Source organism: Gadus morhua, chromosome 23 (genome assembly GCF_902167405.1).
Source record: "Gadus morhua chromosome 23, gadMor3.0, whole genome shotgun sequence".
In the NCBI taxonomy this organism is placed as follows: domain Eukaryota; kingdom Metazoa; phylum Chordata; class Actinopteri; order Gadiformes; family Gadidae; genus Gadus; species Gadus morhua.
Window position 1 is genome coordinate 11,723,146 of NC_044070.1, and position 20,721 is coordinate 11,743,866.

General features: G+C 41.5%; 2 protein-coding genes and 1 long non-coding RNA gene across 9 annotated transcripts in view; 1 reads left to right on the forward strand and 2 right to left on the reverse strand.

Annotated features, from left to right (window-relative positions):
* LOC115537060 (uncharacterized) overlaps positions 1–20,721 on the reverse strand; it is a 21,588-nt gene continuing 867 nt past the window's right edge. The window contains exon 2 of the long non-coding RNA XR_003974771.1: positions 1–45. This is a non-coding gene — a long non-coding RNA (uncharacterized LOC115537060). The remainder of the gene's footprint in view (positions 46–20,721) is intronic.
* On the reverse strand, positions 5,939–9,464 carry idi1 (isopentenyl-diphosphate delta isomerase 1). Of its 2 annotated transcripts, none has more exons than XM_030348676.1 (7): positions 9,446–9,464; positions 8,607–8,770; positions 8,119–8,297; positions 7,766–7,858; positions 7,367–7,497; positions 6,977–7,081; positions 5,939–6,598 (listed from the first exon to the last, which is right to left on the reverse strand). In XM_030348676.1, exons 2-7 carry the CDS (start codon positions 8,765–8,767, stop codon positions 6,386–6,388), a joined length of 882 nt encoding a protein of 293 aa, XP_030204536.1. In that variant the 5' UTR covers positions 8,768–8,770; positions 9,446–9,464; the 3' UTR covers positions 5,939–6,385. The 2 variants fall into 2 exon arrangements, with proteins under 2 accessions (XP_030204536.1, XP_030204535.1); XM_030348675.1 differs by lacking the exon at positions 9,446–9,464 and adding an exon at positions 9,351–9,367.
* Positions 9,227–20,721, forward strand: part of wdr37 (WD repeat domain 37) — a 22,132-nt gene continuing 10,637 nt past the window's right edge. The window contains exons 1-11 of one of the 6 annotated variants that reach the window (XM_030348673.1): positions 9,227–9,371; positions 10,269–10,468; positions 12,678–12,774; positions 12,920–13,015; positions 13,711–13,775; positions 15,666–15,804; positions 15,937–16,008; positions 16,407–16,451; positions 16,841–16,917; positions 18,905–19,139; positions 19,508–19,649. In XM_030348673.1, the coding sequence (XP_030204533.1) occupies positions 10,322–10,468; positions 12,678–12,774; positions 12,920–13,015; positions 13,711–13,775; positions 15,666–15,804; positions 15,937–16,008; positions 16,407–16,451; positions 16,841–16,917; positions 18,905–19,139; positions 19,508–19,649 (1,115 nt within the window). In that variant the 5' untranslated portion in view covers positions 9,227–9,371; positions 10,269–10,321. Of the gene's footprint in view, positions 9,857–10,268; positions 10,469–12,157; positions 12,318–12,677; positions 12,775–12,919; positions 13,016–13,710; positions 13,776–15,665; positions 15,805–15,936; positions 16,009–16,406; positions 16,452–16,840; positions 16,918–18,904; positions 19,140–19,507; positions 19,650–20,721 lie in introns of those variants that run through there. The other 5 variants (XM_030348672.1, XM_030348669.1, XM_030348670.1 and 2 more) reach the window with 5 other exon arrangements.

Here is a 20,721-nt window from a genome sequence, read left to right on the forward strand (position 1 = left end):
ACACACACACACACACACACACACACACACACACACACACACACACTCACAAACACGTACACACTTGCACACACACGCATACACACTCACAAAAATACAAATGCACACACACACACACGCACACACACATATAAGCACACACACGCATATAAGCACGTACTGATTTATTTTTGTAAGCATAGTTCCATCACACACAAAAACAGACACTGCTCACACCAATGCTCCCACATGATAGGCTACATTCAGCCCGTACTCATTAGTTTGTTTGGTTGGATTTTTTTTTTTCTCTGAACTGAACCAGTGTTTTAAACTTTACAAAAATCATCTATTGAATTTTCTTTAGATAACACAATCCCATATATTTAAATGTATATTAGGTTGTGTGAATGCACTATTAATTGCTTTAAAGAGAGACTATGAAGACTTGAATACACTCCACTACACAATTATGTCTCAACAAGGCGGTTGCTGTCAACAAGGACCTACTTTTGACTTTGCTTTAAATGAAAGTATTGGTCAAATGGAAAACTGAAGCAGTTTAGGAAGTTAGCCCAAATATACGACCTACGTCCTTGCTATCTGCTCAAATAATTAGCACTTAAGTTGTTCATGTTCTCAGTCTATTTCTACACTGGCAAGTGACAAATTGCTGACGTCTGATTCATTATTACGCTGGTAATGGTTGGGTGTAAACATATCTCAAACAGGATATTGTCACTGATGTCAGATTACTCACAAACACATGCGATTCTTCCCCTACTTGAATCACATCCATGGAGTAACCCAGAGGCCTGAATTAATTGGAGAATACAAAAAAACTGGGATGGCAAGAACAAAGTTAGTTACTACACATCAATCTCAAGAAAAGGGTGCGTAGATGATGACGATGTGTTGGACATTATTTATTTCCGTTTGACTTCTTTACCACTTCTAAAAAGCACTACAAAAAAACACTGTTGTTTGGAGGCTGTGGTGGGAATTTTGCACCATGGTCAATAGTTTCTGTATAAACTGTACATGAATAAAGACTCGTCCGAACTTATAACAATTAGTCTAATGCATTTAAGGAATAAACGTACAATAAACATGGAAAAAACATAAAACAAACATACAATAATCTGAGGCCTCAGATGGGAGTTCGCCCTGCCTCTCTCGAGCTCCGCAAGGAGAAGTCCAATGCATTGGCAAAAGCAAGGACTTCTTATACAGTTGCACAGGTCTCAGAAATGCTTAGAACAGCTCTGCTCCCCACATGATGTGTGATGGCAAAATCTCATTTTATTTCCCCTTCATCATCCTAGCTTTGTCTCCTATTCCTTGCACTGTCTAGCCACCCATCCTCTTCCTAGGGTTAAGAAATGTTGACCTTTGTGCCTGGGGCAAACCGGTCACAAGGGAGCAGAGTCCACTGATGCATTCTTCTACTTGAATGAGTATACAGGAAACTATGTCCTTCAGGTAAACCTTATTTGATTTACTCATTGACAATTATAATGTGGAGAGACGTAGCGGGGACTTCTCAGTTGGATCGATTGACCCTTGACCACCCCAAGGGTGTCAAGGTGAAAAGGCATCATCAACAGATAACAGTTAGATGTGAATATGTATAATATATCATAATAATATAATTGACCCATTACAGGGCATAATTAAAAGACAGAAGAAATTAAATAGCTGGAAATAGTATTAAACAATATGCTAGTAGAATGAAACTCTTGAATTTGCGGATTTGCCGCCAAGAGTCAACAGCAGGCTCATCTTTTTCACTTCATCAGAGAAGGTGGAATCTATGATGACTAATGAATCAAGCTAGGTCATTTCTTGTGGATCCCAAATGATCACATGTATGTGTCAGATAGGCCTGTGTATGGACATGTGTGACTTTTCTCAAAAACAACAGTTGCATTTTAAATTTAATTCATTATTGATGAAAATCCATCCGTTCTCTTTCAAAAAACTATATCAGCACAGTCTCCCCTTCATAGTAAACAAATGGAATCCATGTTCATGCTCAGGAATTCCCGGTCTCATTTTTAAATAGACCATAGATTAGCATACATTTGCTGTAGTGTGAACTAGTTGTGCACCAAACGAGCCACATTACATTTTAAAAGCACAACAGTGTTTCTAAATTATGGGAAAGTGGTCACATTCCCAGTAGCCTCATTATTTGAACTGAGCAAAACTATACTCATTTTAGGCACATTAATTGAAAATGAGCATAATGGAATCAATTACAATCAATGATTTAATGTGAGCATGTTTGCATTATAATAATTGGCAGACAATGCAAATCAGCTGTCTGACATAATGATCCTCTTTTAACTTCTGCATAAGTGCAATTGTAGGAGAAAGTCTGACACACAGTGTCCGGTAGGTCCGGTGTCTGGCTTTGAATGACCGGGTTTCCAGCAACGGGTGCAGAAAGAAGCACACTAAGCTTCCATGTCTGGCGTTGTTTGGAATTTCCTCCACATGAAGCACGTTCAGGGACCCCGCCCTCACCTACGCTACCAGCTCCTGCACACAGCTTTCTGCCGTCTCTTCCATGGGCGTAGGATCAAATAGGGATGGGTGGAGATCATTTGACATCATGAAAATCACATATGTTATAGGCTGTCCATTCCACTTTGATACTGTTATCTACGCCCTTGGTACCTTCTATAATTAAAAATGTAAAACCGTGCCTGTGTGACTATAATCCATGTTGAGTCAAAGTACTGTGAAAAGTGTCCACCTGGATGAAGATTTTTTTCCTTTGTCACAGATTAAATCAGATTGGATGATATTGACGCTTCAGTTCAAGGGATTTGTGAGATTTACATACTTTAGCTCGATTGACTCAAAGCTTTTCTCATGCCCTAAAAGCAGGATAACATATTTTGACCTTTTCAAAGATACATTTTCTCTTTAATCAAAAGTACAGTTTCAAAATGTATGAAAATCTTTTCAGATCAAATTAAAAAATCTATAGTAATCACATACAGTTACATTGAATGTAAACCTTTGCTCTAATGTTCCTCATTCCATTTTATTTCACATCATGTGATATCATAGAAAGTGCAGTGAAAATATGGGCATCAGAATCAGAGATAAATCATTGACTTACTTTATTACACAGCACGGTTCAGATTCTTTGGAATCTGCGCACAAATCTTGTGGCCGCCTTATCTTTGAGCCAATTGACATATTTCCGAAACATCTTTGGCAATGTCAAATAGAGTTAACTATAAAATGAAATACTTTTTTCCTGGATCAATGCCTTTGACGTCACCAAGCGACTAATTGCTGCTACCCATCAGATATATCGAGGTGAACTTTGCAATGGATCAGGTGTGTCAGGATGCCTGGTACGTGGTTATGAACCTCGGTTCCATAGTTTGTTGAGGTGGATGTTTGTTCTGGCCTGGTTCCCGAATTTGAGCACAACACGTGCCTCTGGGGAAGGCCTGCCTAGGGTCCACGGTCCTCAGGGCCCCATGTTTCCTTGGTAGGTGGAGCTCAATCAGTAAGAAGCTGTTTTTTCTTTTGGCTTTCTGCGGGCATCAGCCAAGCCCAACTCCGGTAGTTCGCAAAGGTAGGCATGGACAGCCTTTAGCAAACGGACAGAGAGGTCTGCAAACAGTGAGGCTCAATGATTAGCCCGATCTCGTCTCCTTGTTAATCAGCATAGACAATAGATGATAGAAACTCCTCATATCTGGATTTGCTGCAACACAATCAGAAGGAGAGAGCGTTACAAGAGTATGTAACTATATGGCGGTTAGATTTTAAATGTAATATTCAAGTATTTTTTAAGGATATCTTAATCTTTTGCGTCCCATGATTCCAATATGGAAATTTCCTAATATCTTGGGAACCGAAGATCAAGATATCTGTACATTACGTTGAGATGGGTGTTAAACAACATACCATTGAAAGGGACTGCTGATTGATGTGGCGTGTGTGTGGATGACGGCTGGTTTAAGCAGCCTCCCTTGGCCTGAATCAGACTGATTGGACTCTGGGGCATGGTGGGGTTGCACACCTGTTGTGCAACTCCATCCACATTGATCCTACAGTGTGCACAGGTTAAACCAGCCATCACCACGCACACTCAGAGAGATCTGCTACATGGTAGCGCATGAAGCACCATTGACATGTATCATTGTCTGCTAACCTGACAATAAACCGTCCTTCAACGTCACCAGCCTGCGTCTGAGGTCATGGAAGGAGCCCAGAAAAGCCCTCTAGCGTGGAAGCCACGAATGGCATGTAGAATGTGTTTTGCTGTAACTGATTTTGCACATTGAGCATTCCATCTGGGTTATAAGGATATAACGTTTTTATTATTACCTTTTTCTTCCAGGGCTTAGTTCGCCGTCCCTCCAGTGAGGAGAGAGGATCTCAACGAGGGTCTACCATACAGTGAAGCTGCAGCAGCACTCGTGAAACATATCAGAAAGACCCAGCCTGGCTCCACAAGAAGCCACACAGATGATAATTATGCGGTTCATTGATTTTTCTTTCGTCATATTTCACTCACTTTCAATGAAAGACATGGACCCTCATGATTTACCCAAATAATGTTTTCTGTTAATGGGAACGACGTGCACGTACACCAGCAAAAGGGAACGTGTAGGTATGTCACGATGGCGCCACCTTGTGAGACAGAACCTACATAACTACGAGGGGAGGCAGCAGTTCAGTTTAGTTAGAAATAAAAAGTTTAATTTACCACGTGACACACAACACACATCTTCCAAACACGCACCTGATTTACCCCACATGGCGTGGCAAGGCTTCTCTTTTTTAGGCCTACATGTTTTAGATTATGCTTATTGTATGTAACTCACCAAAAATAATTTAGTTCAAATAGAAGCTTCGAAGTTAAAGGTCTTTACACAAATCACTTGATTGTGGACAATTCATAATTATTTTGAATAAAAGTTGAACCTTGAGGTTTACACTAGCTGCAGTAGTCTACTAGGTGTAGACCTTGCTGTTGCAGTCTCAAATGATTTGTTAGCCACTCTTTGAAACTATTCCTGCATCAGTAAGAGGCTAAGTTTCCCCTCACTGTTTATTTTCCAAACTAATGTCGAGGTATGTAATACTCAGTCACTTGATGAACATAGCATAACATGGAGAACATAAAATAAGTTTTAAATTTGTGCCACATCGACAGACGCTCTCCATGGTGCTGAAATGTTTGAATTGATAACACGGTCGTCAGCCCATTCGTGTTTTCTTTTGGTGCATCTCTATTTTCCCGTACTCTTGATTTAATAATTTTCCCTTCCTATATTCCCTGTAGCCCCTTGTTCCTAACTGTGGTAGATAGGCCTACTACGATGTAAAGATCAAATTTAGTTCTTACCAACCCCACTGTTTTGAATAATCTATTTTTTTCTTTTAGCTTTTTTGTTACTTTAGTTGTATACTTTAGAAAGATTAGAACACAGTCCCATAAACGTGTAACGATTAACAACATGTTGATGTTATTGTTATGCATTAGAGATGGGGGAGGGGGTTGTACTTCCCTGTCTAGGAGATACAAGTGTCATAGCCCGGCGCGCTTTGTTGTAGGCTTCAGCAAAGTAAACCGCGTAGTGCGTCTGACTTTTTACAGCCTTCAGGTCTGTGGTTCTTGTGATTGGCTGAGCTTCGACGTTCGTTAAGATGACTTAATTGTTTTGAGGGGCACATTGCCACCTAGCGTCGACAATATTACACTATATTTTAGTATTAAGTTAACATTAAGGTCACAATACAATATGTTTATACAAAAATAAGCTAACTGTATCCGGGAAGTTGCTGTTAAAAATGTATATATCATTTTTCAGGTTTTGGAGAATGTGCGGATGGAGCTTCACCATCGATACAAACTCCATGGCGTTAAAAGTGGTGGTATTACTTATGGTATTGTCAACTTTACATAGATGATGCTGGGGTCAACTTTCAAATCATTTAACTACCAATTTGGTAATATTTTTTATTCAAAACAGACTAACATTATGTTATAAAGAATAATATCTCACTTAACATTAGAGTCTATGAAATGACTCAAATTTAAGACTTAGGCCAATAATTCATGACAAAGTCTCTTTCTCTTAGAGATTAGAAAAAATATCCATTCGGCATATTCCAAGGAACGATTGATTATCTTCGCTCATCGTTTTCAAAAGAAGATCGTATTTCAGTTTAAAAAGCAATGGAAACAGAAGCCAATAGACATCCTATCCTAGCCGCAATAGCGTAAATACAGATATGTGTCCTCATCATTCTTGTGACTTTAAAGCTGTTCAACAAAAAACATGCCTCAATTCTACGGCTATTGATGTTGTTGCGGGGCAATTAGAAACAAAGACAATTAGAAAAACGATTATGGGCAGTCTCATCCTTTTCACATGCGGTGGATTTGGTCGTGATCCATGAACTGCTTGAGGTTCTGCAGGTTGTCCCACCACTTGAAGAGGAAGGTCTCTGCGATGAGGAGGAACCAAGGGGTGATGGCCAGCTCGTTGCGCTTGGCCTTCTCCAACATGTCCTTCAGCTCTTCCTTGGTGACATAGCAGTGGCTCTGGATCTCGTTGGGGTCCGGGCTCAGATCCACGTCCTGCTCCATACACAAACATTCACAAGCACCACGATGGGTTATTTCCTTCAAGGGTGTAATCCTTTAAAGATCTCTTTTGATCCATTATTAAAATGGAACACACATTTAATGAATAGCAACTTTGTTATCACACGATGTAGGTAGTGATGTGGTGTGCAATGACTCGGCAATTTAGGATTTTTTATATGTCATTCACAAGAATCGAAAACAGTGAACGTGAACTCATAAAGATTAATATAAGCAAAGCTAGCCAGCTCAAGTGATAAAATGTCAGCGATGAAAAACGACTATTAATAATCCCTGGATAGGAATATTACAGTGAAAGCCTTTATTTTGACCTTAATACCTTAATATTAAAGGCAAATCTTTGTTTTTTACCTTCTGTAGAAAGAGGATGTAGTCAATTTCGTGCTCCCCCCAGACGCCATCAGACTGGGCCTTGTAATGGATTCTGGTCAGGTAGGTCATCTCCTCTGGGGTCACCTGAACACACACAAACCGGGCACATCGGTGTTTCAGAGGCATCACTCTCATTACGGTCCAAGATCTGCGGTCATTGAAAGAGAGGCCAATTTATAATCCAGAAAAAAAGCTATGAAGTGTACTATTGAGGTGACTTTGCATCCATGTGTGGTCTTTAGAAAGGCTGTAGGACTAAACCAGAAAACTGTGAAGACCCCCCCCCCCCCACACACACACACACACACACACACACACACACACACACACACACACACACACACACACACGAATGCAGTTCTGTTGTACCTGTTCAATGGGGATTCCTAGTTCCGCTTGCAGCCTCCTCTGAGCAGCATTCCTGACTCCGATGGCATCCTTCTCCTCCATCTCACTGGCCATGTGCAAAGGATGACTGCAGCATGTGTTTGTGTAACAGCCTACATGCACAAATGGAGAATAACTGTATAAAAGACCACTGTTCATGCCAACCATTAAGTTATCGTGCTTACGTCAGAGTTTGTTCCCCGTGTCTCCATGTTAAAAAATACGGTGAAAAAAACTTGAAGCACATTCTGAACCGTTATTGCCGTACATATTCCATCATTAGTTTCAACTAATGGAGACAAGTCAAAAATACATTGACATTAGACAATACTTTAACAGTGGTTGCCAAGTAAAATAAAACCACCATGCCCAAGTGCTTACCTGGAAAGGTGATTTTAGCGTCAGACCTCTGTTGCAAAAGAAGCTTCTCCTCACTGTTGAAAATGAAGACGCTGAAAGCTCTGTGTAATAGACCTGGGGACATTGATCAATGAATAATGAAATGTTACATCAATGAAAGACATTTTCGTAATTGACAAGCAATTAGCCAATGATCCACCAAAGAAATAACAACTTGAATTTGAGACCAATGTTAATTTTGAAGACCCACCCTTGATCATTGCTTACACTTTTAGAAAGCCGCATGAATAAGCCCTCCCAAGATAGGTCGAGCATATCCTGTTGCGCCACATGACAGTGGGTGATTATCAGGCATGTGGAAGCATGTGGCTCACCTTTATCAATGTTGGCGTTCAGGTGACAGTTCTTCTTTGTATCCGCTCCAATCTTACAGTCGTTTTCGTCGATGAGAATGCACATCTCTGCAAGAAGCTGCACCTGCTTCTCGTCCAAGTTATCGGTGTTTATTTCCGGCATTTTGACTGAGGAATTATGCTTTCTCGCCTCACTGAAACTGTTAAGTGGGACAGAGTGATTGGAAGTTGATGATATGTAGTTGATGGCATTGTAGACCTACAATATAATCAACTGAAGAGTTGCAACATATCAAACTATCTATCTATAACGCTTGTCATTTCAAAAGGTAGTTAACGTAATTATATAATGCACATAAGACCTTGATTTATTTTTATACAGAAGTAAAAGGACAGAGCCCAACGACAAGAATGTAAATAAGTTGGCATTTTGAGCTTGCATAAGAATAGATCTGGGGAGTTAGCGACCTAGCCTCGCCCGAGATGACTTTAGTGTAATAGCGACCTACCTTGATAAAGGGCTGGTGTAGATCGAAGAGTGAGGGCAAAATGATGGGATCCTAAAAGCTGCTACCCGACTCAAGACAGGTAAATTTGATTGCAACAAAGCTGGTGCCTTGTGGGTGCAGGACCTCAATACTTGTAGCGCCGCCCACAAACCCCTCGCCATCTCCTGACCAAAAAAGAAAGCCAATCAAATGGCTTGAAGCTATGGGTGCTAGTAAACATTGGAGTGGACTTCACTTCGCTGGGATCGGGAGCTCTACAGCTCAGGAAATATTTCCTAATATAACAAGCGTAGTTAGTGCTATCAATTCATAAATGTAAGTATATCACATGAACAATTACAATTAATTTAATGAATACTCACCAACGTGTAATTGTTTAGGAAATAAACAATTAAATTCATGATGGTCATACTCAATAGTTGAAGACTTTAATACATTGATTATATCTAATTTATCCTAAATTATGCAATTTTAAATAACTAGTACATTCATTATTATTGATATGTTGCTATGGATAATAATGCATTTGTTGATAAACAAATGCGGTTTTATTTATCAAATGAACCTGTAAAAACACACAACCAGAATCCGTCAGAGGAAAACTCCATGTCGCCTTTTATGCGAACCGCCTGCCTTGTCAACACGCGCCATCGAACCATTACATAGCCTGCACCACCCAGTTATTACACGCACTCTGTCAAGATGAGCCTAATAAGGAAAACCGATCATCTACAGATTACTTACAAATCAAAATAGTAAATTCAGGTAGATAAACGAACAATCTGAGCAGCATGTACAGTCGTTTGCGTCGATTGCGTGCAGAGTCTAGTGATACTGACCCCTGTGCCTCAAAGAGCGTGTGTGACGTACCCATCCTTCATTGGTCCGTACAGACAACCCCGACACCCTATTGGCTGCTACCAATCCAAACACACGCCACGTGATACGGAAGTTCGCGGAAGACGAAAGTAAATGTAAAAAACAATACGTTTTTTAATGCGGATATTGCCATTTGTCGTCGTACACAATCTAAAAGTTATGCATTTGTCAAACTAGCAGTTACTTTATTATGGGTTATTTCAGTCTATTCAGATAATTAAATCTATACGTCTACAGATGTGCGTCGGGTTCAAAGTTGAATTGTGCCGCAGCCTTCAAGGAAGGTGATCTGTCAGCTACTTCCTCACTAGCGTTGCAGCTAATTTACAGTCTAACCGTTGTCATATTTTTAAAGTAGGTCTTCATAACAGGTATCCAATTACACTTATAAATAGTGTATAGCGGCAGCTAACGTACAATATGTGTGTCCTCGCTTATAAATGACGGCAGCGGTTATCACGTTGCAGGTAGAAGTGCATCTAGCTGGCGTTATGTCATCCTCTCAAAAGCTAATCTTGGTCAAATGTCATACACTACCGTGACGTCTATCGAAATATCTGGCTACTGTAATCGTATTTAGCTAGCTATTATTGCCAATACAACTAAGCTTTCCTGCTGTAGCATTTTTAACTAGACTTGACTTGACAGAAAATGCATGTCAACATCCCCGTGATTCATATTTATTTCGATCGAATTATCTGCTGTTAGACAGATTGCTAAATGAACCTTAACCTGGCATCTGCGCTGTGACAAGCGAACCAACCCAGGCCTTTGTTTATTCAGCCAGTCTCAGGTAGGAGGTGATCAGGGGCAGGGCCGGTGACGAGGGAGGAGGGATGCCTGTTGAGAGCGGAAGCAGCAGCTCTGCTTCGGCTGCCCGTCACCCCAAGCAGAAGCGCAAGGCCCACAGCCTTTCCATACGTCGCACAAACAGCACGGAGGAGAGGCCGCCTGGTATGCACAGAGACATGCTGGAGGGACAGGTAAGCAATGCCTGCTCAAAGATCAACTCACACACATACACATTACACACAGTTAATGCACTGCAAGTAAATTAGATCATGGCATATCCTCAAACATTAAACCCAAGCTATTTAATGTTAACCCTATAACAAATAATGTCAGTTATATTTATTCATAAGGTAGCTAGTCGTAAAAAACACCCTTTGAGCTTTGTTGACATGTTTACAGGAACCAGTAGGCTGGGATTTTTTTGGTTGATTAAAATTTTGATTGCCATGCTTAGTTTTTGTCATGTAAGCCCTGGTTTCAGTCTTTGAAAGGCAATACATCACAAGCTGGTCCAACAACATTGCTTTTTTATTTGGTGCCTTGTGTTGCAAAAGTGTACTCACCTCCATGGAAATTATGGCTATGCGTGTGGAAGTGATTTTTAGATAACACTGTTCTATTAACTGACATTTTTCTTGTGTGTAATTGTTCCTGCTTTCTCACAAAGGACACCTCATTTGTGTTTTTTGTGTTATTTAAACTTGGTTGTTTCGGCATTATATTGTCAGCACAGTTAGGGATTACCCGTCTCCACAGAGCTAAAGCTACATCAAGTCACTTGGGTTTGGGACTGAAATTGCAAGCAGATATCGATTCTGGCTTTTAATAGGGAGGAGTGAGAGGGATTGTTTCAGTAAGTGGAGGCTTCGGTGAGTGCTGCTGCTGTTGCCAGCTGTCGGGTGCATCGTGAACCGGCCATAAAAGCAGGCCTTACTGTTTGATTAAGATCATGATGGTTAGTAAAGTTTGGGAGCTGCCCTCTCAAAATATTTGCCTTTGAAATGTTTCACTGAAGGTATGTCATAGGGCCATTCCATTGTCTCGTTTGGAGTTTTGTGAACAGAGTTCACAAAACTAGAGCTCTGTTTGGTACGGTGCTAATTGCTGTATATACGGAAATCTTGTTGTTGTTTTTTATTCATGAGTAATTTGTGTTAAATATTTCGGTTTCCTTTATCTGCCACTAATCATTGTCTTGGACAGTATTGTAATGAAACGCATGGTGTAGTCTGGCAAATAAATAATACAGGCTGGTGTTTTCTCTTGTTAAGTCAACTTGTGGACGACGTATAAAGAACTATTCCCCGGCCATGTCACCTGCAAGTGACTCTCTCCTGGGCAATGTTCCGGACGTTACTGCATAACACTGACATTTGGCAGTGTTCTCATTAAGGTTTAATATAGGCAGCTTGTCCAGCTAATTAGTCTTTTCACCAGGTCTCTTGAGCCAATGCCCTGACCTGCAGATGCTGATTGTATGTACAAAAAGCAAACCTCCTTTCACAACAAGTTAAACAGACATTGCTTGTGGGTGTATGCACACACACACACACGTGTCGTGCACAAGTACGTCCGCATACACATGTGCATACTGCAAACACACACAGCAAACAGCTATCCTGTAGTATTTTACCTCATAAAGCCGTCATTATGACTTGCATCCACAAAGGGCTATAGATTTTAGGTTCCACTGATGCATTGCTTTTGGAAATAAGGGGTGCTCTGTATATAGATGTTTCTTTTTCAACATGTGTACTTGCAGGTAGTGCTAGCAGAATGAACAGTGGGGTTAACTTACTACGACACACTTGTTTGCTGCATGTAGGCCAGAAGAAAGGGCAGCTGACAGCCTTGTATTCGGTTCCCCCCCTCCCCATTCGTGTTTCAGATCAAGCAGAGAGTAGGCAACAGCTCTTAAGGAATTCTGTCAAACCAGGCTTGTGACTCTATTGTTCTCATGGCAGACTGTACTTCTCTTTGCATGCCTTGCGTTTTGTCCTTCTGGCAGAATAACTGCACTTTTAACAGTTCAGTATGGAGGTGAGTAAAAAAAGATTTAGAGTTAGACTGCTAGTTATTTTCTGTAGTATTTTATATCTTGTAGTTTAATGAAAATCACTCTCATTGCTCAGTCCCTACCTCAGATCCCGGATTAGTATTAAAACCAGTTTCTGTAAACATTGTCTTGCTAGAATAAGTCAAGCTAGCCAGTTATGCACAAGTTTATGTTTTCCATCCAAAAAATCTCCTTGCAATCGACGGCATCAATTGCTGTGTATATTGCAATAAATCCATTCTCCAATTTGATCAGTGACAAAATCCATGATATTTCATTTGACCTGCTTTTGTTTAAGTTGTGTTTAAAGCCTAACCTTTTAATATGTTTTCTCTTTTTCTTAGGATTCCAAGCTCCCCCTATCCTTGCGAAATAATCTCCTTGATCTTTTCGGGCAGATCGAGAGAGAGTTTGAGAATCTGTACATCGAAAACCTTGAATGTAAGATGTCTTAACAATCCAGTAATTTGTGTCAATGGCAGAAATTTGTTGTATCTTATTAACTGTTGCTAGCATACCTAAATGTTAAGAGTTCAATATTTTGCAACTCTCATGTCACACTGTTACAACGGATGTCTCGTTGCAGTGCGTCGAGAGATCGATTCCCTGAACGAGCGTCTGACTGGTGATGGACAGATCCTGGAGGGGGGAGACCCCAATAAGGGGGCTCTCAAAGCAAAAGGTAAAGCCCCCCCATGTTTCTTCATCATCCTACTCCTGTGACGCTAGATTGGGTGTTTCATAATAATAAGACAGGTACACTAAGATAAGTATTTCCAAAAGTACAGAGACATCCCAGCAGGATCATATCCCCAGGGGTACCGGTAGGTACCCCTGGGGATACCTACCGGTACAAAAAAACCTATTTTCAATGGAGGTCAAAGTTTACACCTCCATTGAAAATGGAGTAGGTGGGTACCTACCCCTGGGGTAACTACCCAAACCACCGGTTTGGGTAGTTTTGCCAGAGCAATTTTGTGAATATATTTTTTAGAAATCTTTCAACCCCTTTTTATATTTGTCACCTCAAAACGGATATGAAAGACGACTACCAATTTTGTCTCTACAGCCCTATTTGAAGATGTTACACGGCGGTGCACTTCAATATTACATTGTTTGGATAGAACCCTATATATATATATATATATATATATATATATATATATATATATATACACACTTGTGTCATCCCCGGCTGTACCAAAAACGTACCGTACCGAATCTAAAACTGACCCCAAAACCGTTATATGAACCAAACCACGTGTGTGTGTGTGTGTTGTGAACCATTCCACCCCTGCAAGCCATGACTTTAAGCCTGCTGTGAATACAACCAAATAAGGGTAAGAGCTATGCAATCTTTGTTCCTCTAACCCACAGCGAGCCATAGCACCAGTCAACTGTCCCAGAAGCTGAAGACGACATACAAAGCCTCTACCAGCAAGGTAATGGGAGAAAAACAAAGATGAGACCACTATAGAGCTAATGAGATTAGCCATCTATGTCAATATTTGAACTTCTTTGGATTGAATGCTGCCTGAATCAAAAGCCCCTTTGTGACTGTATCTGAGAAGTGAAGACTAGCCTGTTTATTTCTTCCTCCGAGGTCATGACTTGTAAAGAGAAGGCGATCAATTGAAATACCTTGAGTGATCCGTCAGAGATGTAACATTAGCCCTCTCAAAGCCAGCTACTTTGCTCTGCTACATAAACTAAATCAAAGTCCATTTGCAACCGGCAAATGATTCTGGCCATACATGGGCTACTGTCTACTGACGAGAAGAGTTCTCAGATCAGATAATGTATATTTGTTCAGTGGTGATGGATTTCATGTTCAGAAAATGAAAGTGCTGCCATGTTTTTTCCCTGTCCGTGTACTTAACCAGGGGACTCTGTAACCCAGTAGTTTTAAACTCTCATTAGGGATCTAACTATGGCAAGCCCGCCAAACAAGACTAAAGGTTTGACTTGCCTCATTATCTCTTCCTCTCAATCCCCCTGTGATATTTATAGTGTTTATGCACCTTCCACGGCAAGGTGGGGGCTCCACGTGGTTTCAGTGTGGCCACATGGGAATTGTTGTGTGGAGATTCATGGGTAATATTTCTTGACGTTGCGTTTGCCGCTTAGCATGGGACATGGCCGCAGGCTGAGCGTCATAACTCCAACCCTGACTCCTACTTTGGTTAATGATAGGTGTTGGTTCGTTAAAGAACAATGGAGTACAGAGTTCTCATCTCGAGGTGGTTGGAACATGATGGTTTATTGCTTCAGTAGATGGCTGTTTAATTACATGTGCTATTTATATTAGCTACCAAGTTAAGTTAAGAGTTCTTGTACGTTTTATAGCAAAGACGACCAAATCAAACCTCATCACGTGAACCTTTTTATGCAAATATTTTCTTCTTGCATATCTTTTTGTCACTTCTCTAGACAACACATGAATAACATAATGGTACTCCTCATTGGCAAAAGGTTTCCTCAAAATGAACTGGTTACACCTTACAATAAGGATTCATTGATTAACATTAGTTAATGCAGTAATAGGCATTGTTGGATAGGGTTAACCCTAATCCTATTAAATAATGTATATATTATTACCTTAGGATCACATGAACACCAATGCCTTATTTAACTAAGCAACATTACTAAACATAAACATCATTATTAAATGATAACTAGATCATTAGAAAACTTATCTGTTAAATAAGGCTAATTACTGCATTAACGTTTACTTAATAGCTAACTAATTGTTAATTAATGTGGGCTTATTGTAAAGTGTCAATGATGAACATAAGTATGGAGCTTACAATTCTAATCCATCCCTTATTAGGATATACCTCTACTATTGCCATGACAACTGCATGCTAGAAGGGAGCAAGGACACAAGGGTTCAAGGGAGGACTTAATCAAATTTAAATCCGGTGGTAGAGTAATACAAATTTGGAATGATGTTGTCAAAAGTCAAAGGGCACTGCTAATGCTTATTGATTAATGTAATGGGCAACTTGTTTGACTACTAAATTTGGATGTTGACTGTTTTACATGTTTCTTATGAAAAATCCCCCCCCAAAAATAGGATATCTTTAACAAAAATCGGAACTACTACAGCAAGTAGCAGCATGTGTGCTAACAGGAGCTAGCCGTGTTTGCCTGTATTTTATGGCTTACAAAGTCAACAAGCAGATGCCCAGCTCTCTGCATAGTTAACTCAGGATCCTACTGGAACTTGAGATCTCATCAATATATCCCACAATGCATAGCATCCACAAACATGTCTCTTTCCATTCATTTTATGCTCTCTTTTCTCCCTGTAACTTTCACCCGATTCCCAGATTGTGTCCAGTTTCAAGGCCACCACCGGCTCGCGGGCTATCTGCCAGCTGCTGAAGGAGTATGTTGGCCACAGAGATGGCATCTGGGACCTGGGCATCACCCGGACCCAGCCCGTGGTGCTTGGAACCGCCTCTGCAGGTCCCGGACACACAATGCATTTATTAGCTGATATATCTATATATACAGATCTATAGATCTATAGATAGATGGATGGATGTTGTACTATGGACGTCGGTAGACGCTGAACGTTTCTCCCCGTCTTCCTTGCAGATCACTCTGCTCTGCTGTGGAGCATCGAGACAGGGAAGTGTGTTCTGAGGTATGCCGGCCACGCAGGATCAGGTAAGGGGCCCCGACCACGTCTGGGGATGCTCTTAGGATGCAGAGGCCTTTTAGATATCTTTAAAATAAACAGTTCTCTTGATACTTAGTCTTAGGCCCAATCCCATTTCTACCCCTTTACCCTTCAAAACAAGGGGGAGGGGGAAGGGGAAGGGGTAAGGGGTAGAAATGGGATTCTACCCCTTTATGACAGCAAACTAACGGGGGATATCTGCTGTTTTATCTGCTCCTTCAAAAACTTTGGACAAATATATTTTGAAATAATTTGTGAGGAGAGGTTAAGTGAAGCGTGTCTATATTTGAACAATGACAGTTTGACAGTTGGTGAAGGTCATTGATGCGTTGAGTTTGTTTTTGTCAGATAAGCTCACAAACACGCTGTGTTTTCTCACCCTCAGTCAACTCTATCAAGTTCCACCCCACCGAGCAGATGGCTTTAACAGGTACATATGTTTCAGAAGTTGTTATTTTGGGATTATAAACTCTCTCTCTCTCTCTCTCTCTCTCTCTCTCTCTCTCTCTCTCTCTCTCTCTCTCTCTCTCTCTCTCTCTCTCTCTCTCTCTCTCTCTCTCTCTCTCTCTCTCTCTCTCTCTCTCTCTCTCTCTCTCTCTCTCTCTCTCTCTCTCTCTCTCTCTCTCTCCCCCCTCACCCCATGTGTCATGTTTTGTCAAAGCAACACGGCCAGGTCTTCGTTAGCACCTTTGTTATTGTTTGTGTGTGGAGGCATGGTGTTGTTTGTGGAGGGTGGGAACACAGATCTGCATACGTGCTGCTCGCACCATGGTAACCTTGCGGTGTTTGTGTGAACCCCCTAACTCCTTTCCTCCCAAGCCTCTGGAGACCAGACGGCACACATCTGGCGGTACATGGTGCAGCTGCCCGCCCCCCCGCCTCAACCCGATGCCACCGTACGTTTAGAGGCACACACACGCACACGCGCACACACACACACACAGGGGTACTTCCACTGTCACAGAACAAAAAGTAGGTAGTTGACTACCACCAATGTCACTATTCAAGAGCATGCAAAGAATAAACAGTTAGTTTTCTCTTCAAGTCTTCTAGATTCCCACACTGAAGATCGGCAATTTCCGAACATAAACTAACATAGCTTTGTTGTTATTTCATTAAACAAATATTTTGGGCCAGCCCTACAGGCTATTTTAAACTTTTCCAATGATTACCTTAAAAGTTGAACTACTCTAGTTATTTACGCAATATATTGTTTAGAGTAAGAGCAATTCAAAATAAAAAATCCTCTTAGCTTCGCTAGTATAAACTGGCTGAATATATCAGTTTACAGACGGATTCAATATCAACAAGACCATTTAATGCGGTCTATAAATGCTTCCGACACTTTAGTTATGTCACTGAGTAGACACTATTTGTTTACATGTTTCTATAATTAGTGCAGGCTTCAGTATCTCCTATTAAGGGAGGGGGGTGGAGGAAAGGTACCAGTTCCACTTGATGCTTTATAGTAGAATTAATTTATGCACATAGATTAATTATGTCCTTATTTGATGTCATTTGAAATCTTTCTTTTGATGTTAGCTGCTTGTCTTGTAAATGGTCTTCTCTTTGAAATGTATTTAAAAATATGTTTTAATTAGATTCCCCAAAACTAATTCTCTAAGGGGAGAGGATGGTGTGCATGTTACTTGTCACATTAGACAAAAACGGTGTCTTCCATAGATTGCCGCTGTACTTCTTTAAAAGCCTGTCCTCCCCATGCAACTGCGAGCTTAAACACGCTTTCACTACCAGGGCTTCACAAATACAGATCCTTGAATAATCAACAGAACCGGTGGAATAAACGCATTCACGTTGTTAATTAATCGGGATATCCAATACAGTGCTGTCTGATGTCTGAAATCCTTGAAGTTGTTTTTAATTCTCATTAGCACAACACAAGCGGCTGCACCTTTTGAACATACCCATATTTGCTTTCTTTCCTCATTTTACTGTGCATTGATCCCATTCCCATCAGAGGGGTGTCTTCAATTGATTATCAAAGTGTTTGTGTGTGTTGATCATTGTGCATGATAATTCTTCCTTATTTGCATACATATGTATATGTAGAAAAAAAAATAACTTTTAATGTGTGATCATTTTTCATAAGCTGGGTACACATTTATTTTTGGTTTGAGTGTACAGTCGACATTTTGGACAATGTGTTGAGATGAATTTGCACCTTGGTGTAACGATCCAGTATAGTCTTGTGAGTCACATATCACTGGCCTCATCCCGGATAGTTGAAAGAATGCTCACTCCTTCTAAAAATTTGGACTGCATTAAACCCACCACATTGTAAGCACACTGTACAAAGTAATCCGTTAGAGTTTCCGGGTTAAAGCTAGGAACTTTTTGTTACTGCGCCCCGGAACGTCCCATTTTACTTTATTCTTTTTTTTCCTCATCTAATAGAGTTAACAAGGCAATAGTAGGATCATCCTTAATAATATATATATTTTTTAACATTTCTGATAATAAACAATAACCGTGTCAGTTATAACAGCATCACACATAATTATAGCGCCGATATCTAACATATCTAACATATCACTCTAATTGATCAAACTCTTTCAAAGTTGTTTGCTTTGCCAATGTTATTTTTGTTTTGTTTACAACACAGCTTTGTTGAATGCTCAATACTCATTGGTCCATAAAGGCATTCAACTCCACAGCACGTTGCTACGAATGCAGTTCTCCAATCGTAGGACCAAACATTTTACTTGTTGACTCTTTTATTTAGTGCGGAAGCAAAAAAATCGTTTTGAAATAAAAATATATAGTTATTTGTGGTTCTATTTTGCGTCCTGTGAGAACCGCCCGTGATTACCAGCAGCTCATTTCTGACATGGTCTTCCCCTCTCCCCCCCCCCCCCCCCTCAGGCCTCTTGCGACGATGACCCAGACCTGTCGGACCGAGAGGATGGGGACCTGGACGGAGAGGGTCCCGGCGAGGTGCCCACCATCCGCGTCGCCACGGCGACCCTGAAGAGCCACCAGGGTGTGGTGATCGCCGCCGATTGGCTGGTTGGGGGGCGACAGGTGGTGACGGCGTCCTGGGACCGTGCGGCTAACCTGTACGAAGTGGAGACCTCGGAGCTGGTCCACACGCTGACTGGTAACCCTTCAGACCGGCGGGCGCAAACACAAGCACCGCAAACACAAGTGGGCCTGTCTGCGTCAAAGTCCATCCATACTGATTGTCTGTCCAAAGTTCTAATGGCGCAGACACAGACACACACACACACACACACACACACACACACACACACAGACACACACAGACAGACAGACAGACAGACAGACAGACAGACAGACAGACAGACAGACAGACAGACAGACAGACAGACAGACAGACAGACAGACACACTGTGTGTGTGTGTCCGAGTGCGTTGCACGTTTGTATTGCTTGGCAATAATGTGACACACGCATGTAATGATTCCAGCATTTCCACACTCTGTGTGTGTGTGTGTGTGTGTGTGCAGGCCATGACCAGGAGCTGACCCACTGCTGCACCCACCCGTCTCAGCGGCTGGTGGTGACGTCGTCCAGAGACACCACCTTCAGACTGTGGGACTTCAGGGACCCTTCCATTCACTCTGTCAACGTCTTCCAGGGACACACAGAGTAGGTCACAGTCACACACACACACCCTAACTCATGGTTTCTCAACGGGGGCGGTACCGCCCCCTGGGGCGCGTTCGCAAAACCTAGGGAGGCGCTGGGAACGTGAATTTTTCCTCCTTCATCTTGCTGTTGTTCAGTTCCAGATGCTCTGAGCATAGTCTCCACGAAAAGACCGTTGCATTTCAAATACAAAATATATAGGCCTAATTAGGCCTCTGCGCGCAATCCGTTTTCACGGTGCTCGCGTTGCCCGGGCCGCAGTGCCCGCGGTTCCCGGGCCATTCATTCATTCGTTCACGGGGCACGACGGGAGACGTGGCGGCCAGGAGTCGCGGGAGTGCCCGCAACGCTGTCACAGTGAATAAATGTTCAATCCAATCATTTCTTCCTCAACTCTTCTTTCTTGGCCAATAGATCTCTCTCTCTCTCGCTCACTCGCTCTCTCTCTATTCCCCCCCCCGTGTCGCTCTGGAAGTTTGAATGGGTTTATTACAGTGATGGACAGTGCTGTTAGACAATCAGAGGTGAGACATTTGCATGTCATGAATATTCATGAATATTTTCTTTATTTTTTTCACCAAAACCGACTCAGAGGGCATTCATTGCTATTAGTAACCACCGCAAAATCAATGAAAAACGATGCATTGACACCTTTAAGCTATATAACACGAGTGTGAGTGGGGTTGTTAGTTTATTTAATTTTTTATTTGGGGGGGGGGGGGGGGGCGCCAGAGGATCAGGGTAAGGTCAGGGGGGTGTTTGCTCAAAAAAAGTTGAGAACCACTGCCCTAACTCAACACCAGCGCTAAGTTCTACTTTTCTGCATTTTATCTTGATGGTGACGTTCAGACGTTCAGAAACAAGCTACATTGCAGTTCACGGTTCCTCCACTGGGTGGTGTTATAACATTATCGATAGGCTTTTGTCTGGCGCCACCATGTCATTCTCTATTTTCTTTTCCCCTCTTCTTAGTTGTCCTTTTTTCTCTCTTTTGTACAGTGTCACATTAATCTCCCGGCCCTGTTGCTCTAAGCCAAATCCTCCTTCTTCTCCCTCATTCATTATGGAGTGC